The sequence below is a fragment of the Podarcis melisellensis genome (assembly GCF_964234715.1).
Source record: "Podarcis melisellensis genome assembly, chromosome: 10".
Taxonomy (NCBI): domain Eukaryota; kingdom Metazoa; phylum Chordata; class Lepidosauria; order Squamata; family Lacertidae; genus Podarcis; species Podarcis melisellensis.
This window is the reverse complement of record NC_138542.1, coordinates 58,040,839-58,059,304: the sequence shown is the minus strand read 5'-3', so window position 1 is coordinate 58,059,304 and position 18,466 is coordinate 58,040,839. Positions and strand designations below refer to the sequence as shown.

The 18,466-nt window shown below is 40.1% G+C and overlaps 1 protein-coding gene across 13 annotated transcripts in view; it reads right to left on the bottom strand.

Moving 5' to 3' along the window:
* The window catches only part of ERC1 (ELKS/RAB6-interacting/CAST family member 1), a 165,845-nt gene that overhangs the window by 74,925 nt on the left and 72,454 nt on the right, over positions 1–18,466 (bottom strand). For 6 of the 13 annotated variants that reach the window (XM_081926820.1, XM_081926816.1, XM_081926815.1 and 3 more), the window contains 3 exons: positions 11,736–11,871; positions 6,260–6,391; positions 1,689–1,742 (listed from right to left, as the gene is read on the bottom strand). In XM_081926820.1, the coding sequence (XP_081782946.1) occupies positions 1,689–1,742; positions 6,260–6,391; positions 11,736–11,871 (322 nt within the window). The remainder of the gene's footprint in view (positions 1–1,688; positions 1,743–6,259; positions 6,392–11,735; positions 11,872–18,466) is intronic. The other 7 variants (XM_081926818.1, XM_081926819.1, XM_081926827.1 and 4 more) reach the window with 2 other exon arrangements.

The following is an 18,466-nucleotide window of genomic DNA, read 5'->3' as shown; positions in this document are numbered from 1 at the left end:
GGAAAACGAGGAACTAAACAACTGAATGTCTGGCTTTTGCAAGGGCTACATATTGGCACCAAACATTGTAACCAGTAGGAGAACTGTTTTCAATCCCTTCCGGCATCTGGACCACTAGTTTGATGAAGCTGCCCTGTGGCTAAAGCAGCAGCTTATTTTACTCTTTAACAGTGAAATGTTTACTTAAGTTATAATCACTTCTCTGTGTGAAGATGGCAGCTCAACATCTAGTAAGTAGATTGCCTGACTTGTGGGCGAGTTTAACTGGCGAACTGAAAGCCCATTGGAAAGCTTCAAAATATTTCCCACTATTAACTTGCATTAGCTCCTGGGTACAAACTTCAGAAATGCTTGGTAAAAATGCACTGGAAAAATAGAAATGTGTCAAGCCATAGTACTGTATTCCAAAAATGAATCCCTGCTTTAAAAAAGCAAGCTGATTCCAGGTATTGAACCCCGTTTTCTAGTATGTTTTGGCTCATTTTGCCAATTTCCAATAAGGAAGTAACTCAGCTTAAACGGCTTCCAAAGAAGAGAAGGTAAGCCCCTTCTGTTTATTCAGAATTCTTGAATGGGAGGGGTCTCCCCATTTCCCCCACTAGCATTCAGAACAGTCACTGGATGCAGGAGAGGCTTTAGGAACTGCCTTGCTCCATGCTTTTAGGGAAGGGGACATTGCTCTTTGGTAGAGCACATATTTCACTAGCAGAACATCCCAGGTTCATTCCTTGGCATTCCCAATTAAAAGGGACAGGTAGCAGGTGATGTCACAGTAGCCAATATTGGTTTAGATGGATGCATATTAAGACCTGGTTGGTAGAAGGCACTGACCTATGTTCCTGTGAAAGGACAAAGGAGCAAGAGCTGCCACCACTATCCCATGCTCACTTTTCTAAATTGCTTGGCTTTTTGTTTATTCATTTTATTTATCACATTTATATCCCAACTTTCCTCCAAGGATCTAAAGATGGCATACAGTACATATTTCTTTTCCTCCCCATTTTATCCTCACAAAAGGTCAAAAGGTAAATGACCCTGTGAGGCAGTTAGCCTGAGAGACAACTGGCCCAAGGTTACCCAATGAGTTTCATGGGTGATTTGAACCCTGGTCTCCCAAGCCCTATTCCAACACCTACATCACACAAAATCTTCATTTGCTTTGGAAACTGATCTGCCCCAACTTGGCAAAATCTTAGCTGATAATGGATAAAACCAAGAGTTAATATCAGAGCTGTAAACTTTTAAAGGCTATACAGGCTCTGGTGTTCAGTCCTGGAAAACTGTACCTGGCCTCATTTTCTCATCATAACCTTTGAAACTAACCCTACATATCGTCTTCCATTTACTATCTATGTGACAAGTTTGAGCTGCAAAGTAATATAAAGAGCCATTCTTAGCGATGGCTCCTCAACAATGGAAAGCTCTTGCCCTAAAGCTCAAGTTACAGCATTTGCCGTAACTGATGCAAGAGTAATTTCAGCTGCATTTTGATGGCTTGGGATAGGTATAATTTTAATATTGGAGCCACTTCAAGCTGCTGCATCGGAGCACAACATATCCTCCCAACAGTCACAATAACAGGGATGTCAAGATAGCAAGGCCATAGGGTTACACAGGGCTAGCTTGCAGAAAGATTATTTTTGGACAGAACAGTGGGGAATGTAAACAGAAATGAGACTTCTTCGTACCTTTAGCAATTTACAGTCTAAATGATTGGTCTCGTGCATTCTTTCATCTGATAGCTTCAACAGGCAACAAGAAGCAGAATGGTGGAAAACAGTAAATTGAAGAAAGAGGGGAAAGCATGCAATTAAAATCAGAAACAGCAATTAAAGAGTTTAAGTAGTACCAACATGCAGAGAGCAATTCAAATCTAGGACTGCTAACACTTTTAATACATTAAAGGATTCATCAGACTCTAAACAAAAACAGAGGTGCACATCATCACAATTTTCACTTTTTGCTTCTCACACAATTTTCTGTTTCTCTCACAACTTTTAAAAACATGGAAAAATTAGAACCCTTACAGTGAAAATATGGGAATAGTGCATCCTTAAAAGCAAGCAAGCAAGCAAGCAAGCAAGCAAGCAAGCAAGCAAGCAAACAAACCCCTCATTTGCAAACTTTTGATGCAATTACAAAACAAAGAACATGATACAGCTATTACTGAGCAGTGCTAGTGGCTGCATTAAGTCACAAGGCTAAACACAGGGAACCTATGATCCTCCAGATGTTGCCAGACTCCCAACTCTCCTCACCTCCCAGGCTTAAGCAGCATGGCCAACGGTTAGCAATAACGGCAATTGTAGTATATTGTCATCCAGGAGTACCACAGGTTCCATATCTCTACACTAAATATTGATTTAACTTAACTGTGATTTGTTTGCAGTCCAGACCCATGCCACCCAAACTACTAACTGAAACCATTACTTGAAGAAGGGGGTTTGAGAGTCCTGGCTTGCATTAGTCACTGCTTGTTGCTATATCTAATCCTAGTTCATTTTGGTATTCTGCTCCATATGATCTTCTTGCTACAGAGATACGAGACAAGAGCACTTAGAATCCAAAATTGGTCACAAGGATAGGAGATTCTTGCTGGTGCTTACCAGACCTGACCCTTCCCCTTCCTGGCAACAGGCCCCATTTCCTAATGCTCCGCAACAAACTTTCAAGAAGAAAAAAATGTAAAGGGGAAAACAGGTGATTATATGAATATTTATCGAGGAGAGATGAACCACAACTTTGCTCTTACAACCCATACCTATTTTTAAAGGAAATTTCCCCCAAACAGCTTGAAAAGATGTACACATGGGAGGCATGGCCACAAAGGAAAGAAGATGGCTGCTTAAACTCTAAGCTTTGCTCCAAGGTCCAGAAAAATAGCTTAGAGCAAAAGCCCCTGCCATCTAAAAACAAACAAACAAACAAACAAACAAACAAACCCTCAAAGCTTTAAGAAAGGAGAGGGTAACACAAAAAGATCCAGAAAAGGTGACAACAAAAGACTTCACTCAATTCTTCATGTCCTGAGACAGAAGGCTCACTTCAACAATGCACTAATGCAGGCTACAGCCAAGATAGCACCACCCTCTTCCTTCCACTTCTGCACCCCATTCAGCTCTCCCACCCACCCCCATCTTGCAAAGGAAGGAATTACATTTTTTCTATCCTTCAGGCTATACTATGCACCATATTAAACTACACCAACACCTTTAATTCTGAAATAAGGACATCTCCCAAAGCGGAAATGTTCGTTCTCCAGCCAAAACCAAAGAAAGTTGTAATGTGAAGTGGGTGACAGCAGAGCCCAGATATCTTTAACTCTTACATTATGCTTTATAACCCCCCCCCCAATTTATATTATATGCAGAATGTTTAGAATATTTGCAAGCCTTTTACCAATTTCCCCCTGCCACGGTTGGCAGGATCAGAAGTCTTCCCAACCACCAGACCAAACATATCAGTTGGAAAAATGTGTTACTCTGACTAGAGGTCAGAGATTTGTTCATTATATATTATAATTTACTAATTGTTAGGAGCCCAAAAGGGAAAACTTTAACATGCCTCAGATAAAAAGGTAAAGGGGCCCCTGACCGTTAGGTCCAGTCGCAGACGACTCTAGGGTTGGGGCGCTCATCTCGCTTTACTGGCCGAGGCAGCCAGTGTACAGCTTCCGGGTCATGTGGCCAGCATGACTAAGCCGCTGCTGGTGAACCAGAGTAGCACACAGAAACGCTGTTTACCTTCCCGCTGGAGCGGTACCTATTTATCTACTTGCACTTTGATGTGCTTTCAAACTGCTAGGTTGGCTGGAGCAGGGACCGAGCAACGGGAGCTCACCCCGTTGTGGGAATTCAAACCGCCGACCTTCTGATCGGCAAGCCCTAGGCTCTGTGCTTTAACCCACAGCGCCATCCGCATTGTTGAATATATGCATTATAATAATAATTTGTGGGCATGGCTTCATTAAAACCCACCTTTCATGAGTTTGGACCGAGAAAGGCAAAAATGAGAGTACCCAGCATCTGTAGCTTTATCTACAGGCAAGGAACCTTGACTTGACCATGTAAACATGAACCCTGCTGTACAATACACTAATAAATCTATAGTTAAGAACAGTCTTGCCTATGTTCTATGTGAGAATTTCATTGCAGGTGATGGTGGTGGTGCAAGTGTGCTTGAAGAGCAACCATGAGATGATGTTACACCTGCTGTGCTAAAAAAAAATCTGAAACATTTACTAAGCCTGTCTAGTGGATGAAATGCAATCTAGTACATATGGTACAATAGAGACAAGGGACTAGAGAATCAATAGTGAGAGAAACACTCTAGTAAGTGCATAAAGAAAACCATTTACTGTCTGCTCTTGCTGTTACATTAAAGTATTTGCTCTACTGGTATGTCAATACCATGCATTATTCTTTAAAACAGAGAGTACTTGAGTACTTACCACTAAAAAAGAAGCAGTTGCCTTAGCACACTGGCCATCACACCTTGGAAATCTGTCCTCTGATATAATTTGTCATCGCAGAGGTGAGCATAGCCCCCCACCCCCACTAATAAATTATGTATTTATTGCTGTCAAAACAATCAGTTTCCCCTGAAGAACTGCTCTAGTACTCTTTCAGAAGGAAGCAAACACAGTTTTGAAAGTCCTACATTATATTTTTGCTTGGGTACCTTTCCACAAACTGTCCGAGTCACTATTTTAAAGCACAAGCGCTTGAGATGCTAGTGGTAGTCCTTCTGTGCTACAGTGTTCCTGTGCTGTTTGTGCCATCCTCCAAAAGAGCAATGGCCAACACAGAACTCCAAGCTCTTGAGATCAAAATGGTTTGTGGAAACAGCAGAGAGGAGGAGGGTGCTGCATCATGTGAGATCCTGAAGGACAGCCATGGAAGCCGCAGCAGAATGCTGCATATGTCTGCTGAAGTAACATGGAAGCACATGGACGTTGTTGCTCATTGCTCTAATGTACAGAAACTCGTTATATGCTGTACAGTGGCTGCTGAAAGGGCACAAATGGTGATGATCACCACCACCATGACAGAAGACCATGAAATTATATCAACTATGAATAGATGAGTCATCCTGAGAAGAGTCAGATTGGCTGCTGATATCTGATGTGGAGAAATGGGCAACCTTGAGTTCGTCTTGTGCAATATTTAACAAGGTGGCAGAGATCAGTCCAATATTACTGACACAGGATGTTGTCTTATGCTGTGCTGTGGTTGGTGGGAATGCAGGACAGAGTCTTCTTGGTTGCACACTCACTGTGGAACGCCCTTCCCTCAGAAGGCTCATCAGATTCCTTCTTTATTAGCCTTTTGCCAAGTGGTAAGGACCACCCTTTTCCTTCATGCCTTCGATATTGTTTGATCTTCTCCCATTGTTTGGTTTTTAAGCTGCTTGGTTTTGTTGTCAATTCTGTTCATGCTTTCTCTGCTACATGGTTATTTTATTTAATCACTTTTTTGGTGTTTCCTTTTATTGTTCTTTTTCTTTGTTGTATGCTGCTTTGAGCACCCTATTTTGAGTAAGAAACTAGCTCATAGATTGTTAATAAAATAATATCCTTTTAAAATAAGTATAAGTAGCACTGCCATTTCTAATGATGAAATGTTTTCCCAAAAGAGATTAAGGAATAATTTTCCACTACCAATTGTGGTTATATAGAAACAGTCCACATGAGGTTTCTTCAATACTTACTTTTCAAAAAAGATAATCTCATATTAGATTTTATCCAGTTCACCCACTGCTTTGTATGCATCTTTGATAATTTTGAATCCAAAATCCTTTTATTTACTTTCAAAAAGTGTCTATGGTTAATGTGCAAAAAGCACTAAAATGTTAAAGAAGTTTAGCTGAGAAAATCTTTAGAATGAAAAAAGTGACTTCCATCTTTTTTCTGATGTCAGCATTGTTTCAATGGAAAGGGGAGGTTATGGGTGAGGGAAGCAGCAGTTATCAGAATATGTTTCTAAAAGGGCTTAAATGCAAGATGCAAAAACCTGTTTAATGATAGCTGTTCTCATACTGGTATATTTTACTGAGTGGAACTTGAAGGCACTATTTAGAGGATTCATTTTCAGATTTCAAAGAGGCTTAAAATATCTGGTGGGAAATTACTTGAAAATGAACTAAATAAAAAAGTCTACCAAGGGCTTTAGGATTCTCTGATACAATGCTAAACAAATCAAGTTACAATACCTAACAATGTTGCCTAGATAGCAACAGCAGTGACTATAATTACGCAGACCTGTTTTTCAGACTGTATCCTGGCTGATTCTTCTTGAGCTAACACCATTTCACGCTCTGCCGTTATTTGCACACTCTCCCTGAGTGCCTCTTCTAGCTCCTCAATTCGATCATCCTTCTTATGCAGACTGTCCTGGAAAATGATAGGAGACCAGATAAAGTAGCTTGGATTTAAAAAGCCGGCAAGCCAAGTGCTACGTCAACCATAAGTTACTCTCCCGTGATGTAATTCCACAAGCACAAATCTTCGCATAGAGGAAGGGAGAAGTTGTAAGTGAAGGCAGAGCTGGAGAAGGTAAACATCACAGCAAAGGAGAAAGATAGCAAACCAAGAGATCAGTGCTAGAAGTGCCATTTGTGTAAAGAGCAGCTAGAGCAGTTGACAGATTATGTGCAAAAGATGCAGATTCACATGCAGCTCCATAGCAGGTTAGTACGCAGATGTTGTGGTATAGCAGCAAGCATTCAGAATCTCTTCTCAGGCACGCGCAACCTGACAGGCAAGGCATAGAAAACTGGAAGGAGTGCAACTTGCAGTTAGTGATTTGCTTGGAGACAAGAACTCCTTTTTTTCTATATGGAGAGTGATACAAAGCACCACCCGATTAAATCAACATGGCAAAGGGTCTATGCGAGATGGGAAGACGAAGGCCAGAGTGTCAAATAAGCAGTATTTGAAACATTAGGAACCGATTCTCTTCAGAATGAAATCCCTTACATATGTAAACCATGTTGTCATAGACCAAAATGCGACATCAGATGCTTATTTAATGTTTGAAACATCTAGTACAAAAACAAGAGATCTTTAGGCTATAGACTAGGAAATGTTTTTACTCAAATATATGAATGTTGTCAGCTTCTGAAACTATAATTCAGACACAAACATGAGTTGCCACTGCTTGCTTGTTATCCAAGGAGTGTTTTAGGTTCAACTAAATGACAGAACATTGTCTTTTTTCCAGTTTCACACAACTTCAAGTATTGATCTCATCCACCATGAATGTATGATTATCAGGAAGGGTCTGCCAGGCTTCTCTGAAGTTCACAACTAGCATATCATATAGCAACTAATAAGCACTAAGAAATAAAGCAGCAGCAAATTAGCATCCTCTAAGAATCCTCCCACGGTTTCTGATTTGTCATTTCAACTCTGAGGAATGGTGGTGCTGTCTGTCTGGAAAGAGGACTGGTTTGGCACCATTCACTTTGTTAATTGCTAAAAAGATTTAAATGGTCATGATATTTGCAAGATCTTGTATTCGTGAGGATGGTACACCTCAGCAAACTACTACAAGTTCTGCCAAATGTACACAGTTCTCTCAGACTCTTTCTGTACAGAGAGGTTCTTGACTTATGAGAGAAGAACACAAGCCTTGTGTTGTGATGAGAGGACAGGAAAAACATGATGTTTACACTAATACACACATAGTGGAATAGAGAAAAAGGAGGACATAGGAAAAATTGTCCAGATGCTACTCAAGTGAACATACCAACAAAGAAGATGATCTTCATAGAATCATAGAATCATAGAGTTGGAAGAGACCACAAGGGCCATCGAGTCCAACCCCCTGCCAAGCAGAAAACACCATCAGAGCACTCCTGATCTTCATACACTGGCTACTCCAGCATCAAGAACATTGTGCTTACTTTCTGTATCTTCTGAAGCAGTGTTGATTAAACCCTTCTAATGTTGTTACAGGTGCTTAGAGTTAGAATTACCCTACCCAGTCTGCAACAGACAGTCCTCGAAAATTATAGTGTGCAGTTCTAATTGCAGCAGACATGGAAAATACTCATTAGGTTGTCTATGTTATGTCAGAATCCAGACTGTCATATTCAGAATCTTCAGTGGTGTCTCCACTTCTACTCTATAGAAGAATGTGTGTCTGGTTAAAGCCGATCTGAGCAACTGCATAGAAGGAAGCATAGTATAATGGAGTTATAGCTGTGTTTTTCATCTGAGATAAGCAGCAAGCATTTGCAATTCAAGTACATGTAGTAAGTTTCCCTATTCAAAAGTATTAACTCTGTGGGACATTCTAATTCTACTGAAAATCCAGAAAATGATCAAGTAGTGCAACAATCAATTCCATCTTAATACTGTAATGTAATCAATATGGAAATGTAGCAATATATTTTGAATATTAAGGTTACTCATATATTATCACTTAAATAAATATTCAATGAATCTGAAAATGCTCAGCAAATGCAGATAGTAAACAAAACAGATGTGTATAGCAAAACAAGCAGCTATTAATAAATCATCATCAAGCAAAAGCCATTCCTGTGCCTAAGTTATAACTTGGTGATACATTATTTTTCCAGGATATGCCTTTTTGTAGGTGGGTGGGTGGGTAGAACATGAAATTTCCCCTAACTTCCAATTCCAAGACTGTTCCACACTGGCCTCTAACAAAGAGAAAGTTGTACAATGCATACTCATGATGTTGGAAGATGTTTTCTTAGTAACAAAGAGCACCTTGCTTAACAGAGCCTGAGAACGTGTCCCACTTTCGTTGCATCCTATTATTAAAAATGAAACCTATGATTATTCAATGGTAGTGGCAATGTCAGTGGAGGAAGCTCCCACATATTTTTTCATAGAATTCAGATGCAACTCTGGATGAAAGACTAGTGATTTTAAAGTGCCAGATGCTATTCCTTGCAGCCAATAGGCTATGTGGGAACAGAAGGAGTCAGTATGGTCATTTTGTGAATCCTAATTGGTATCTGGGTTTGGATTAAATGAAAATTAAAAGGCACATTATTAAGCACATTCAGAAGCTTGTTTTGTACTCAAAACCAGAGGGGGGCTATTGGAGTTTGCCTCATATTTATGATAAGCATTATGAGCTACTGATTCATATTAGGTGACATCTCATTCTAAATGCTACTGTCTACGTACCTACTAGAAGCCATGAGAAGGAAAAAAGAGAGGGGATCAGTTTTTTATCTGCAAACTCTCATGTATAAAGCTCTTATAAGAGAACTAAAGATGGACAATATTATAAATCCATTTTAATTGGTTCATTTTTAGTCCAGGTAAATTGAGTTAATTGTCATTATTGCTGGTTTTATTCCTCCAATCCTCTTATCGTTCTTTCCAAATGTCAAGCTTCCATCATCAGAAACTCCCGTATAAATGAACATTTTGATATTTGACTCGGAAGAGACAAACCACATGCCTATTACAGACAGTGCAGTAAGAGCTTGGAAGCTTGTTTATTTGGCTGGATTGCAGATGGCTAGTTTAAGAAAATAGGGATCATATTTTTAAGCACTACATAATGAATTATTAATTCCAGCCAAAACCACAAAAGCCAAAATTATTTAAAATTGGTGCTTCTGTGTACTAACCCCAAAACCGGCAATGGTTGCTTACAGTATATCTATTTCTCTCTGTGCTTACTTTTTTATTTAACTAATTAGCTCCCAGGAGAATAAAGGAAAACTAGTTGTGTTGGATAAGCTGACTGGATTCTTGCTGGAGAAGAGTGGGGACAGAATTTTAATGAAAATATTCTGAGTGAGCAACTTTATTAGATCACTGTTGGAAGTGAACTTAGGCCTTACTCTGGGAAGACTGTCTCTTCCTCTGGGAAGACTGTCTGTCTTAAAGAGACCCTGCAGGCAAAAAATGGTTCACCTTTCTCTAGTGGCCTGCTCCCTGCATCTTTTGGGAGGTGTGGTAGCATATGGAGCATTTGATTCTCTTACAAGTCAAGCTCAAGGGAGGGTCCTGACTCAGGTTCTAGGCAATCAGCCTCAGGTTCCATGGATTCTGAGCCACTAGCCTTAGATTCTGTTGGCTCTGAAATACTAGCATCAGGAGGCTGCTCCAATTCCCCAGGTGGTGGTACAGAGCCAGAGACTAAGCTGGCTCCTTCACTGAGCTTGAGGGCATGACAAATATCCCTCTAGTCACTGTAATAAATATGATTTTATAATTAACTGCATTCAGAGCAAGCTGATTTGATGTTTTGAAATTACATATCTATATATATTTACATGCCCATACTCACACACCCACACTAAACTACTGATATAATTAAACTGGACTGCTACTAAATGGGGAAGAGACATGTCTAAAATAAGACCACCAAAGAGGACTTATTTCACCTTCAAGTGAATTGTTATATATTTGAGAAAACTGACATTTGAATGCCATAACATACCTATATGTAAAGCATATGGCCATTATTAGATTAATGCTGAAATGGAGCAGGACATTTAAAGCCACATCTCCACTTACTTTGCAAAGGCTTACAAGTAGCAACACTTAAAACTGACCTATAAATTATGTCCCTTGAATTCTTCACTGTACCTACATTGGCAAGAGGCCCAATGAACACCGGGAATTTGTATAAGCTATGGATGATGGATGCACAAGTCCTGGTATAATGAGCAGTTCATCAGCCTTTCTTATATCTTCTACCTGTTCCACGTTAGCTTGCAACAGCTTCCCTAATGCTTGAGGAATTATTTACACATGTACACACCAGAACCATGCCTCTTTCCCTTCCTGCCTCCCACAACCAGGCTCCAGATAGTATAGTGAATGTAATCTGTACAGGGCCTTGAGAAAGTGCACAGTCTCCCTTTCTCTGCACCCTCTCTCCATGTATCTGTTAACCAGAAGGTTGCTGGTTTGAGCCCACCAAGAAATGACTGTGGGCAGGATTCCTGCACTGAAGGAGGTTGGACTACATGACCCTCGGTCCCTTCCACCTCTACAATTCTATGATTCCATGTGGATAGTCCTCTTTGAAATGAGAATCACTCTGTTACTAGAAAACATGTTTCAAATTAATAAAACAGTAAATACATTTCACCTGCTAACCCCTCAGAGAACTTTGTTCAACTAAAGTATGTTCATCAGAACACAGCTTCCATTGCAAATTAACTTGGTATTGCAGATGACTGTCACAATATGCCTACTTTATGCTGTGAAATATTCCGTGAGGAGTCACTTATGACAACATGGCACTGTGTCAGTGGCTTTACAGATGGAGGGAAATATGCAGTGAATAGGTGTGAAATTGAAGAAAATGATCTGTGCCCAAATAAACAGAAACGTAATTTTGTAACGCCAAGGATACTTACTGACACATGTGTGCTTCTCAGGTTTTCTTTACTGAACAAAAGTCCAAGTATCTCAAAACAATTAAGCAAGATCTTTAGAAGCACCGGAAGCCAGACTCTGTAGCCAACTTGAAATCGATGGCGAGTTTATAATGTTTTTCCAGTAACTTATGGCTGAAGCAAAGTCCTATTTGCTCACTTACCATAAAAGGGATCAAACTGTTGAAGCTTAATAGGCCACACACTTCCAGAATCTCAGAATGCTGTGAGGGTAAAGCTCCTCCTTTAATCACAAAGCAACTCCTTTATTAGGAATAAGTCTGAAAGCAAGGAAGCAACTGAGGCAGAAATCTCAAGGAAGATGGCCCTGTGTCAGACATATAGATTCACGTTACCTGCAATTGCTGGGAACTGTCATTAAGATTGTCTTCACGCCGTCTAGCTTCTTCTAGCATCTGTGCACTCTTTTTCTTCTCCACTTGTTCTTTATGCTTCAGATTTGCTACCTTTTTATTCTGATCTTTAATTTGCCTGTAAAGGGGAAAGCAAGTATTCAAATGCTTGTGCAAATCTACATTTGAAAGCAGAAGTTATGAAATGCAGGGTAGAACAATTCTTCTGTATTTTCAGCAATGGCGAGGATTTGGCCAAGTTATTCACGCAGCAACCCATTTTCAGTTAAGTGACCAAAGTCGACAAAATCTTATGAAATGAAATACTTCTACACACAATAAATTAAACAATGGAGTTCTAGAATTGCCCCCAAGGCTGTGCCTGAGTTCAAAAACTGAATATGCACTATGGTGACTTTTTTTAAAGACAAGATGAGAACATATTAAGATGAAGCCTACGGTGTTAATTCCAGGGCCGTCTTAAGCATATCCGGCACCGTGGTGCAAAGATCCCTCCGGCGTCTCCCCCCCCCCCATTTCCCAGAGTTGTTGACCCAGTGGCATAGCAAAGTTAGGTGGTACCCAGTGCAGATTTTTTTTGTCAACACCCCCCCCCCACATTGAAATTATTAAAGTAGGAAAAATAAGATACAGTTGCAAGTGTTATTTTCTGGTTTATTTACTTAACATTGTGAGAATAAGCACTTAAAACCCATTTTTCCTAACTTTGTTCTCTGCAAATTTTGAAATCACATCAACTCCCAGAATTGGTGGAGCTAGAATAAAACCCAGCCACCCCTCCAGCTGGACTCTGTCCATGGAACCAGTGAATGTGTGTGCTGCCTTCTTCCATTTCAGGGGGGTATGTGGGCTAGATGACCCTTGGGGTCCCTTCAGTCCTGCAATTCTAGGATTCTCTGTTGCCACAGGCAGAAAAAATGTTTCAGGCCAGACAAAATGTGTGGGCACCAATCCGCATGGCTTCATAAGAAGACAAGACACATTCATGGAGGGGATTGTTACCAATGGCTACCAGCCAGGATGGCTCTGCTCTGTGATGCTTCTGAATGACAGTTGCTGGGAACCGCAGGAAGGAAAGGGGCTGCTCCTGTGCTCAGATCCTGCTTGCAGGTTTTCCCAAAAGGGGCATCTGGTTGGTCACTGTGAGAACAGGATGCTGGGCTAGATGGGCCACTGGTATTTGGGTTGCTATTTTCCCCTAAAAAGGCCTTAGCAGGGAAGGCGATGATGGCCACAGAATACAAAACCCTGAACTGACCAGGCGTATTCTGGCGTGGAGGGGTAGCCAGACAAGAGAACTATTTGCCCACTCTGTGCACAGCAGTGACCCAGTCGTTTATGGAACAACTGTATATCTGAAGAAATTGTTTACATTTTTTTTGAAGGATATTGTTATTGTTTTGATTCTGTAAACCGCTTTGATTACCTTTATATTATGAAGTTGCCTGCAAATCTTTTGTTGTTGATGATAATAATACCACCACTAAATAAGCATGGTCAGATGTACATTTCAAGCTCAGTCCCTGCTGTAATTTTTAAGGTGCATGGAAATAAATGTTTTAGTGCTGTTTTACACTTAGATGTTGTCTCAAGAGCCTCAAACTATTCTTCAACCCACAGAATTCATAGTGTTAAGGCAAAGGAGAATTCCTTGGTAGTGGATAGTGTTGCAGGGTTTGCACATGCTCAGTGTCTCAAAGATGTTTTACCTTGGCATTGTTATTCAGAATCTATTTTTATATTATTGTTCCCACATGGGAGGCCCCAGGAATTGTGTTTAGTGGCCTTGACATCCTGTCACTTGTGTAGGAATGTAACAGGCTCCTCTTATGTGCTACACTCGGGCACTATGTGGCTCAACCACCCTGCAAAAGCTTTCTGAATGGCTCCCACCCCCAAGATGAAGAATGAGCAAAACAGAACAGTAGCCTGCAATTTAACAAACTGCTGTTTTAAGATAAGAGAGGCTTTAAAACTGTTAGCCAAAGAATGACTATTTAGTTATGTTGAATATTAGACGTTTGGATACTCTTTGATTAGATAGTCTTTTGACCTTGTTTGCTCCAGTAGATGACCCAAAGAAGATTAGGCCATGCCTGCATCCCATCTGTTCTGCTAACAGTTAACCTAAGAGGCCTTTTTGACATTTAAGAGGCTGAGGAGAAAGTATGCCATCTATGGAAGAAAAGTGGAGGTGTAATGTCAGATTGATATCACACTCTTTTTCCACCTGAAAAAGACTCCTATGTGGCCAGAGAATCAATGTATCCCAATGTTTATATTTCAGTATATATGATCTAGATTAAGTAGTTTGCAACACACACTCTCAGGGAGAATGGCAACCTTTAGAGGTTAGAGAGCAGGTTACGACTCAAATTCTGACTCATTGTTATAAGAGCTATTGTTTCGTACAGTCATACCCCATGTTATGGACGCTTCAGGTTATGTGTTTTTGGATTGCGGACTGTGGGAAACCTGGATGTACCGGAACGGTTTACTTTCGGGTTTCACTGCTCGCGCATGCGCAGAAACACCAAATCACGTGCAGACGTGGCGCTTCAGGATGTGAACACTGCAGGTTGCGGACGTGCCTCTGTCACGGATTACGTCTGCAACCCGAGGTTCCACTGTAGTATTATTTCAATGTTCTATGGTTTTACATCTTTACAAAATGTGTATTTTTATTTGAATTATTTTCCAGTTTAGACTTTTTAATGCACCACACCACTAATTTATTGTAATAGTAAATTAACTGCTACAAATAAAATGTGCTTAAAGATTCCTTTCCACATATTAGACTTACTCTTGAATAGTTGTAAAGATCACAGGTAACACATGTGAGGTGCACATCACCTCACATTTCAGGGCATATGCGGCTACACACTAACTGCTACAGTGCCCATTTCTATGGTAACATGTGAAGCAGGGAAATAGTGGGGGAGCAAACTCAGCTGAGTGGCCTGCAAAAGTGCTGTCCCTCTGAACAAGAAGCTTCTCTTCAGCTGATAAAAACTACCTGTGCAGTCCCTCTCAACATTAGTGCCAGGGCTAAATGGCATTTTGGAATCATTCCTGTATCTTCTGGGAAGAACAGACAACAGTGTCTAAAGTATTAATTGGATGCTTTTCATAAATACAATATTTATGTTAAAAGAAATTAAAACAGGGATTTTTAAAGGCAACCCCCCCTAAAGTAAATAAGAAGCAGTCCCATCCTGCAATGTAATTTAAAGAGAAGATGAATTCTTCTCATCATTTATGCCTCAGACACAATTCAACAGCTAAAAAAAATCATTATGCTTTTGAAAGGAGTTAATGTAGCACTGTTAAAACGAACGCTAGCAAGTTCAAACAGTCCATTAGGAGTTCTGTTTGCGAGCTTCTTGCCACAAGTCCTCGTCATTTTCTTACACTGCTCTTCACTTTTCCATGGCATTTATAAGACAAGGCAACCAATGCCAATGAAAACAGTGCTTGTTGCTAGAAGTCATGAAAATATAACTAGCCTGTTGTATGTATGCCAGCAAGAAGCCCCAAATGGGTTTTCAGAGAGGGGTGGGTGGATTTTATATCCTGAAACCAGGAAACCCAGGTTTTAAAAACAAATTCAATGTACAGATAAGTATAGAGGAAGGGGAAGGGAAGTAGAATTGAAAATTGAGATGGGTGGATAGGAGAAGTCAACTTTGTACCTAACCATTAAAATAGGCCTCAAGAGAGTTCAAAGGTGTAGGTAAGATCAAGAAGCAGATTAATTCTTGCCACTTTACCCAGTACTTATTTTCTCATTATTTCAATCTCATCAGTATTTTGCAAACTTCACAGAATTATGTCATCTTCTAAACTTACTAGAGTTTCTGTATCTATACATCTTCATCTGAAAAGTTTCATGGGGGATACCTAACCAGATCCTATACCTTCCCCCCAGCACCTACTCTCTACAGTAATCAGGAATTTGCAACTCCCCACTTCCCCTTTTAATGATTCTAGAATGGTTACAATCTATCCTTTGGAAAACCCTGATTCCTAACTATTTTTCCAAAATTAGACAAATTGTTTCTGTCCCTTCCTCCATATTCTTTCCAAAAATGTACTGAACTTCTTTTGGGAGGCCTGCCATTTGAGAAACACAGACTGCATCTATGTATAGTTCATTTTTAAAGAATTATTTTGAATTCTTTTTTTAGAAGCATTAGTAGTAGACTCCTTGAAATTCATGGACATCAAATATGGACATTAAAAAGCAATACTAGTAAAACATATCAAGCACTGAAGAACCACTGGGGAATATATAAGGAAATCATTCCCTTGGTAATTTTTATTGTAATTATGAGTGGGTCACTCAGTATTGGGTCAGTTCCTACTTCAAGAGGCAGGAAGGAAAGGCTAAAATCCTCTTCCTGGAAGGTGAAGGTTCCAACCCATCTCCAGGCTCGATAAGCAATTAAACATTCAGGTAGGTAGCCGTGTTGGTCTGACGCAATAAAAAAAATTTAAAAAATTGTCCAGTAGCACCTTAGAGACCAACTAAGTTGTTCTTGGTATAAGCTTTCGTGTGTATGCACACTTCTTCAGATTCACTTCTTCGTGTATCTGACGAAGTGTACATGCACACGAAAGCCCATACCCAGAATAACTTAGTTGGTCTCTAAGGTGCTACTGGACAATTTTTTAAGCAAGTAAACAGTGAGAAATCACAACCAAAAACCTGTGTAAGAGTTGTCCTAAATCCAGCAAAAGCAATTAAGAAAGCTAGGTTGAATTTCTATCAAAGCAACACAACAGAGTAGAGTCCAGTTTTTTCAGTGTTAAACAGTGTGGAAAAGACTGCATTTCCACTCTTAACAAAGATGTGAATCAGTGTGCAGGGTGAGCAGAACAGTCTCTCCCTATAAGAAGAGAAATTCATCAAGCAAAAAATTATTTAGGCATTTCCCTGAACATGCAAAGCCTCCAAATATGGATGGGGACAGGGAGGTGCACACAAACTGCACCTCAAACATCTTGACACATCATGCTCTCCCTCTCCCTCTCCCGCCCCTCCCCATGTTGTGTGTGTCTGCAGTGGGGCTTGTTCACACTTCTCTGTGTGACTGTGCTCAAGAGAATGCAAGCAGAAGTCTCCCACAAACCTTCACTATGCAGTCAAGGGCTGAGAGGTGCATGATGTGTTGGGAGAGCGGTTTGTATATGTGCCCCTGCGCACAGTTTGAATCCTTGTTCACTAGAGCACACGTCCTCACTGTTCAAATGGCAGTAGGCCAGTCATTGCTGGAGTCTCTAACACAGAAAATCTGAGGGGGACAATGAATCCCTTACATACTTTGCCGATGACTGACCCCATGTAAGTCTGGAAGACTTTTCTAATGCCTTGTGAAAGGTATGAACTTGTGGCTGCATCACACATTTCTTTAGTGGAGAGAAAACTACAGAGGCACTTGTGCCCCTGAGTGAGCTAGACTTTTATCTGGTGCTACAAAGAGCAATACAATTCCTCTGCTGACGGGTTAGAGTACTTGTGCAACTTCTTCTTTTAATAATGTCTAAAGGTAGCAAATGGGCCCAAATGCTGGCAAATGCTCCTCTTGCATTAGTGGCACAGAGATCGATAACAGGAACCCAAGTTCCTGAAGGTCTGAAGGCAGATGAGGTCACCACCTTGTAGAAGCCAAGCAGGTCTGGGTCAAGTTACTGCCTGGATGATGACCTCTTGGGAACCACACATACATCAACTTGGATTCCATGATGGAAGGAAAGTGAGATTGAAATGCGAGAAAATAAATAAAATGAAATAAATAAATAAATAAATAAATAAATAAATAAGTGCTATTCACTGAAACTCATTTTGGTTTAGTTTTGGTAAACCATAAAACGCATACATGGTTTATAGTGGGGTAGGGGGACTCTATAAGCTATATAATGACTGTCTACTTTGTCACTAATAGGTGCACATAAATCATTTATTAGTCTTTTTTAAAAAACACCCTCTGGAGGCTATATTTGCTGGAATAATCTGATGCACATAAATTAAGTTTGAATAATAACCTCAATTATCTTTCTAATGATGTCACACTGGATAATTTGTTTACTTTGGGATATGTTAACATGACGATATATTGTAATTTAAACATTTTACATAATGGTAAATGAAAACACTGTGCTCCATCAATTTCCCTAAAAAACAACCTCTCCTGTCCCTAAATAATTTCCCATGTGGCACTTTCAAAAGCATTGTGAGCAGTCAACAACACAGGGAGAGAATGAATGTGCATACATGTGCTGAACCCTACAATATCTGAAAATTATTTTAAAATAATAGTACAAATATTATACTCATTTGGGCACATAAAGAATGTGAAATCTACTTTGTATACTGTACTACTGCACTGTAGATTGAACTATTGTATTGCATTGTATGTGGCTACCCTTGAAGACAGTCTAGAAGCTGCAGCTAGTGCAGGATGCCCCTGCCAGACTAGAATTGCAATGGTTGCTCATTTGCTTTTTGGTCTAATTTAAGGTGTTAACTTTAGCGTGTAAAACAATAAATGACTTTGAGCTGAATACTTTTATAGCTGCTTGGTTGAACCCTATGTTCTGTGTGGAAGGTCCTTTTTGTGGGTGTGTTGATGTGCATAACCTGATACATAGTGACACAGGATAAGGCCTTCTCTGTGACACTGCCCCAGGTACAGAACATCCTTCCTCTGGAT